The 7,500-nt window shown below is 42.7% G+C and overlaps 1 protein-coding gene across 1 annotated transcript in view; it reads right to left on the bottom strand.

Annotated features, from left to right (window-relative positions):
- The window catches only part of megf6 (multiple EGF like domains 6), a 120,577-nt gene that overhangs the window by 77,909 nt on the left and 35,168 nt on the right, over positions 1-7,500 (bottom strand). Inside the window, exon 5 of the mRNA XM_037546521.1 lies at positions 1,592-1,714. Within this exon, the coding sequence (XP_037402418.1) occupies positions 1,592-1,714 (123 nt within the window). The remainder of the gene's footprint in view (positions 1-1,591; positions 1,715-7,500) is intronic.

Raw genomic sequence — 7,500 nt, 5'->3', positions numbered from 1 at the left:
AGTCCGCCTTATAGATGTAAAGTCAGAGACGACAGCTCATCTGCTGCTGCACAGTTTGTGTTGGTCATCCTCTAGTGCTTAATCACTGCCCACAGGACACTGCCCACAGGACGCTGCCCACAGGACGCTGCCCACAGGACGCTGCCCACAGGATGCTGCCCACAGGACGATGCCCACAGGACGATGCCCACAGGACGCTGCTGACTGGATATTTTTGGTTGGTGGACTATTCTCAGTCCACACTAATACATCACTACCACATGAGTGTTACTGAAGCGTTGAGAATGATCCACCACTGAAACAGTACCTGCTCTGTGAGGGTCCATGGGGGTCCTGACCACTGAAGAACAGGGTAACAGAGTATCAGAGAAACAGATGGACTACAGTCTGTAACTGTAGAACTACAGAGTGCAGCTATACGGTCAATGGAGCTCAAAATGTACAATAAGCATAGAAACAAGGAGGTGCTCATAATATTATGCCTGTGGCTTGTAGAGGCATTAAGGTGGTAATAATGTTATGCCTGCTGTGTGTGTGTGTGTGTGTGTGTGTGTGTGTGTGTGTGTGTGTGTGTGTATATACAGTTCAGACTGATTGATTATACTTTTTATCACACATTTTTTCTTACTTAGTTTAGTCAAAAGTTCTCAAATCACTATGTGAGGAGTTGGCAATAGGCAGTGATTACACTGGATGAAAATTCCAACAAAATATATACAATTCCAGCTTATAAAGAGGCGACTAATTCACTGTTTTTCTGAGTAAGCTCAACTTAAACTACACTGTATAGCCAAAAATATGTAGCCACCTGACCATCGCATCTATATGAGGTTGCAGGACATCCTGTTCTGGAATCATGGGCATTATTATGGAGTTGTAATAGGGCTATACCAGTCTCCATTCCTCTGGGAAGGCTTTCCACAAGATTTTGGAGTGTGTCTGAGGCAATCTGTGCCCATTTAGTCAAAAGTACATTGTGAGGTCAAGCACTGTGTTGGACGAGAAGGCCTGGCTCGCTATCAGCATTCCAATTCATCTGAAAGGTGTTCAGTAGGGTTGAGTTCAGGGCTCTGTGCAGGCCACTGGAGTTTATGGAGTTTGCTTTGTGCAGAGGGGCACAGTCATGCTGGAACAGGAAAGGGTCTTCCCCAAACTACAAAGTTCAAAGCATATAATTGTCTAAACTGTCTTTGTATGGTGTTGCATTAACATCACCCTTCACTCGAAATAAGGGGCCCAAACCCTGAGCAACAGCCACAGCCCATTATCCCTCCTCTGCCAAACTTTACAGCTTTATGCATTCTGGCATTATGCATTCTGGTAGGTAGCGTTCTCCTGGCATCCACCAACCCAGAATTCATCCATCAGACTTCTAGAAATGTGATTTCAAACCAGAGAAGACCGGTGGACCACTCCAGATTACAGGTTTCAGTGCTAGAAAACATTTGACTGAACTAAGTTGATTAAGTTAAAAGAATGACTTAATTTCAAGTTGACCTGACTCCTAATTCATTTTACTATAATGAAGTTCATTTTGCATTTTGAACATCAACTTCTTTTTAATCACTGTATCGCTAGTGTGCATTGTTACCTTGGCAGGTCTTGCCATCTGCTCCCAGTGTACTGCCTTCAGGACACCTACAGTAAAAGCTGCCAATAGTGTTACAGCATGTCCCCTCACATCCACCATTAGAGTTCTCACACTCATTCACATCTGGAGGGAAAGACGAAGACATAAAGAGACAGAAGATGACAGAATGCCAGTAAGTTACAGACCTCCCAAACAAATTGTGACAGTCTGTGAAACAGTCAGTGTTGTCACGATCTTCATTAGCTGCACCGTTAATGTGGAACCACACCAAGCCACTTCCTAAACTTAGTGTAGTAATAAAGTTCTGCTCGGATCCCAGTTTGGGATCAAGTTCTTTCATTTGGTTCCTCGAGTCACAAAGTTTAAGAGCCCCCATCAGGGTAGAGAAATGTACCCTGAAGAGCACTGACCCAGAGAAAACAATATGAAACACTGCAATTCAGAGGAATCGAAGAGTTGCAAAACCCAGCATGGCTGTTAGACCGGACCGTCAAAGTTCAGAGGTCATATTGTGGTTTAGTTTAAGACGTCCCACTTGACAGAACACAGATGCTTCTGTACAAACCGGCAATTACAAACACTGGCTTTGCACGTAAACGTCAAAAGATATTTCTACCAAAACCCCCCACTGATGGACAGATGAGCTGGTTTTGATGTCTGTTTGTTCTCAATCTCCTCAGTCACTGCTTACAGTGACACACACACACACACACACACACACACACACACACACAAACACACACACACAGTTTAAATGGTTTCCAGCTTGTTTGTGTATTTACCTCTCATTAGTCATTTCCCTTACAGTGTCTAGGCTCTAACAACACTAATAATGTCTGTAGGCTCTAACGACCCCCTCTCACACACATTCATACAGTCATATGCAAAATGCTGAACAACTCTGCTCAAATTTTACTGTTTTTCGAAGTGAAAATATGTTTCCTCCACAGGGAGCAAACTTAAATATAGCATTTTCCTGCAAGCTTCATAGTTTCATTTCAAGTAACACTTTTTTTTGCTTTGCATGCTACAGTTTTACAGTGAATAGTTGTTCAGAAAATAGTGTCCAGCTGCTCATCTATGGAGCTGTAGAAACCAAGGATGGGTCGCCATGACAAGATACCAGGCCACACCCACACTTGGTCTCTAAAGCTGCACATCATTGTCATCTTTGGGAGGGAAGAGCGTTCAAACATCGCAAACACATGATCCATTCTGAGAAGTTGGCGATGATCCCTTAAACCTAAACTCTGCCGCCAGAGGAACTGCATGTTCATCCTGCGTGCTGCCTTGTGTACGAGTTATCTGTGTGCCATTGTGTTTCTACCACTGTATAGAAGATGCTCAAGGCTTCCTTTGTTGTCGTGTTACTGCTGTGCTGGGAATCATCCACCACCCAAACAGCACCAGCTCTGTGGTGATCCGGTAGGGTAAAGACCATTGAAGAACAGGGTGAAAGGGGGCAAACAAAGTATGCAGAGAAACAGATGGACTACAGTCCAGATACAGGCCATATTTAAGTATCTTGTGAGCACCCAACATACATATATAAAATATATCATGAGAATCACTTTCCAGTGTCCACAAAATGGAAAATTCTCTTTCAGTGCAAACTGGGCAGTCATAATCTTAGGTGACGCCTGCGTAAGCAGTACCCTCATCAATCACAAAGCTAATGTGGGCTGGCCACCAAGAGAGCTTTGACAAAATCGTGTTCGCCTGTGGTCTCAATTCAACGAAGCTCACAGAGAGAAAGCTAATAATGAGCAGAGGCTAACCTTGCATGTATAGCTGAGCATCAACTGCCCGTGCCAAAAGCTGAACAATGCTACATTTTTCACAGCTTGTGCTGTTGTTTTTGCTTGTGCTCCAGCACATCCGATCCAACTGGTCAGCTAAGTGTCCAAAAAACAGGGTCAGAGCACAACGTTGGGAGTCGCTCTAGCCAGCTTTAGTTTAATCAGGAACCCCCTGTTAACTCCATTAGGAATTGCATCATCTTGACCTTTTTGCCCTTTTTGCCCCCAACCCCTCAGACCCTCAGACTTTCATCTCGTTAGGGTTGAAGACACAGCAGTGCACATCCCATAATAGCTCTGAAGGAGAATGAACGACACCATGTAGGAGAGAAGGACAGGAGAAAAACACAAACAGCATCTTCCGCTCTGCTTTTGCTATCAGTGCGTGTTTGGCAGACGGGCAGCAGCCTGGCTTATGTTCCAAACAAGTGGACGTGCGTTTTGTGTTCAGATGTTTGAGTGAGTGACACTGTTTAAGAAATTTCTGGATCTATTGAACACACACACACACACACACACACATACAGGTTTTGGCAGTGGCGTGGGTTTCATTTCACCTACAGCTCTATGATCTCTCTAACATGAACTGTACTGAAGTGCCCTTGAGCAAGACACCTAACCCCCAACTGCTCCCTGGGCACAGTGGATAGGGCTGCAAACTGCTCTGGGCAAGTGTGCCTACTGCCCCCTAGTGTGTGTGTGTGGTGTTTCACTGTACGAATGGGTTAAATTTGGAGTTGAAATTTCCCCCTTGTGAGACTGTCACTTAACAGATGCCTGCAACACATTCCAAAAAGGCTGGAACAGGGGTAATGCATACTGGGAAGATCTTAAACAGGTGACGCAATCATGCTTCGGAGTATATACAGGTGACAGTTTCATTAAGAGAAATAAAAGCTTGAAATAGATCACTCCATGTGTAATGACTCTTTATAACATATGATATTCTAATTTATTGAGATGCACCTGTAGGAAAGGCCTAGTACATTATGAGAAAGTACTAGTTAAGGCTCATCATTTTGCCAAAAAATCCATCAGAAAAAGTAGTTTAAAAATGGTTCCTCAACCAGTGATTGCAAGGCTTTTATTATTTCACCTTCTACAGAGAAAATCATCCAAAAATTCGAGGAATCCAGAGAAATCTCTGCACATAAAGGAAAACCACAGGCCATGAGCCAACCCGGAGCTAAGCAGGTACCAGATAACAGAACTCAGAATGGACTCTCTGGTCCAAAACTGGCAACTCTGGTTAGACATACGTAGGTGCCACACAAACACAGATGTTAAAAACCTTTTCTAGGTTTAATGAAGTAAAGAAAACCTGCTAGACCCACAACACTAGTTAGTTAGCTATTGCTAACACACAATGCTGCAGCAATTAGTCATTAGTCCAAGGATCCACACCAACAAGAGTTCTCGGGCACAACCCCTAAAGCTCTACTCATCTACCCCTGGAACATTCTTAAATTTTCGTCTGATAAGAGTATCTGCCAAATGCTTAAATATACTGTAGATCGTTGTTTTCTTTGCAAAAGGCTTTAGTTATATGGGGAAATGGTGAAGTTATATGGTGGTTATATGATGCCCGCAGCATGCAGATGGCCACAAATGTTAACATGTAAAGATTTTTCAACATTTGTACATAACTTAATCACATAAATGTAAACAAGTCATTCAGAGTGGTTTGCTGTGAAATAGTTTATTGTAGAGAAACATAACAACTCTGGTTTCTTCATAGTGGTGATATTTAGCTTTTATTTACGTCCAAAGTGAACAGTAAATCTACACGTGTCTTCTGAGATTTTATATGTAATATTGCTAATGGTACAACAGTTGTAAATCTAAAAAAAATCTTTGGGGATTATTTTGTCTGCATGTTGTTCTTCATCATGAAGGCCAAAGGGTGGTACAGTGATGCTCTGACCTTACAGCAAGAAGCCTGGGTTTGGTTCCCCAGCCAGGCAGCCAGGGTCCAGTTTGCATATTCTGTCAATGTGGGTTTCTTCCCACATGCGGCCAGGTGAATTGGAGATGCTCAATTGCCCCTAGGGTGTTTGCAGCCTTGGGCCCAGTGAGTGCTGGGATAGGCTCCAGGCCACTTCACCTCGCGACACAGAAGGATAAGCAGCATAGAGTGTGTCTAGGCCTTGGCATTGTACAGCACAATCATAAACATTTCACATATTTTTGGTGGAGAAGCTTTTAGCGGCAATGAAACTCTTCAGACGTCTGGCTCCTATCACAACACTGTGAACAATACAGACTTTAAGTTTCTCTAGAATAGAGTATTTCACATCAAATCATTCTAAATTTCTTTGGTTACATCTTAACCATTTAATTATGCAGAAAAGAGGCACTATATATCCAGACACCACTACATTACTGCTCTACACTCACAAATACAGATTACATTTCGTTAACAAGGCTCTGAGTTTTAAAGGTCCAGAGAAAGTGGTCCTGTGATTAGTTCACATCCTGCATGAATGCACTTCAGACAGCTTCAAATTACGTCTCATCATTCAAACACTCACATAGCTGAGATAATACACCTGCCTAACTGACCTTCATCAGACACAGAGTAGGTCACGAACACCTGGCTATTCTGGCTATCATCTCTCTGTCTGTGTCTATGATCTGTGTTTTGTCCGTTGTACACTATTAATCTTCCCTTGACAGGAAACACAAAAAGGGGAAAAGGGGAGAAGGATGGAAAGATGAAGAAATGACAATAAGAGAGGAAAGTTCCACTCAGTGACCGCTTAATGAGCTCCACTTACCCTATAGGTCCACTATATCCTTTATAGGGTTATAATTACCCCTCTGTTTTCATGCACAAAGAATGCTTGACTCTGCAGAGCTGTAACCCGGAAAGAACTCGGTTTGACCCCCCTGGGCTGGAGGGTGGGTTTCTGCATGTATCTGTGGAACACTGATATAACCGTTATGACCAAACAAAAACAGGAGCGGAAGAATTCAACTGTTCACTGGCCACTACTAATAAGACAAGCTCTGTTTGTCCTGCAACACAGTCATCACACAAACCATAAGACTTAGAAATGAATGAGCTGGAAGTAATGGATTGACTGAATTTCCCCAAAGATGTACCAGATGTTTAAAATATAACAAAGGGGCCAGTGTGGGGTTCTCCTTTAGCAGCTGTAGACAGTCAGCAGCATGTTCTTTTTGTCCACACAGACACTAAGAAGGTGGCTGATGAGACAATCTCGTTGTGCTTTGAGACTGAAAACTCCTATAAATACATGCACAATAAGAAACAGAAGATTCTGCACCATTGGACGTATTATGGTTTCTGAAGGGCCTTTGCACCTAGTTAAAAAAAGCACATTTTAAAGTTCAAGCAATATGCAATTCATACCCCTCCTGTTCAATTGCTAGTGTAGAAGAAATGTCGCAAGTTCAAAATCAACCTTCAACCCTCTCCAGCTATGGAAAGCAACAGCAATGTTAACTCTTTTTTTTCTTGCTACTTTTTTGATCCTCTCATGTTGGACTGATGGCAGGCTCAACACTACAGTGACTCACTATCACTTCTTGAGGTAAAAGTGTTTGTACAAGACAGGACAGGCTGAGGCTAGCTGATTGGCATGCTAACTTTAGTAGATATCTCTGTTACATGATAGATAGATGTCTTTAAACTGCTATTTCTTCACATTCTTTTATAACATCTGTTAATTTTGGAATGCTTTAAACTAAAAATCTTACAGATTGCGTGTTTATTACCAAAATAGGGTTTGCAGTGGTGCATATTGTTAACAGATCTGATCTGACTCCTTATCTGTAAAAGTGAAAAAGCTGAGATTTGCTGTCGGTTGCTGAGGTTGAGGTTCAAGGTTAAGTTATTGTGTAGCACAGCAGCTTTTAGCTATACCCCCCACAAAGATAGGAATACACAGCTGTGTGTGTGCTGAACTGCTTACAGTTGCTTTGATTTATTTAGATTGATGAGTTATAGAGCAACTGATGCATGTAGGCAAAGCTCTGAGGGATGCATCTAATGGAAAGGCCAGCTAGCTGCACTGCAGCGGCTGTTCAGCAGCCGGGCTCGTTACTGGAAGCTGAGTGCGGAGCACTGATAGCTTTTACAGGCTC

The sequence above is a fragment of the Pygocentrus nattereri genome, chromosome 17 (assembly GCF_015220715.1).
Source record: "Pygocentrus nattereri isolate fPygNat1 chromosome 17, fPygNat1.pri, whole genome shotgun sequence".
In the NCBI taxonomy this organism is placed as follows: Eukaryota; Metazoa; Chordata; class Actinopteri; order Characiformes; family Serrasalmidae; genus Pygocentrus; species Pygocentrus nattereri.
The sequence above is the reverse complement of the archived record's forward strand: the minus strand, read 5'-3'. Positions and strand labels throughout refer to the sequence as shown.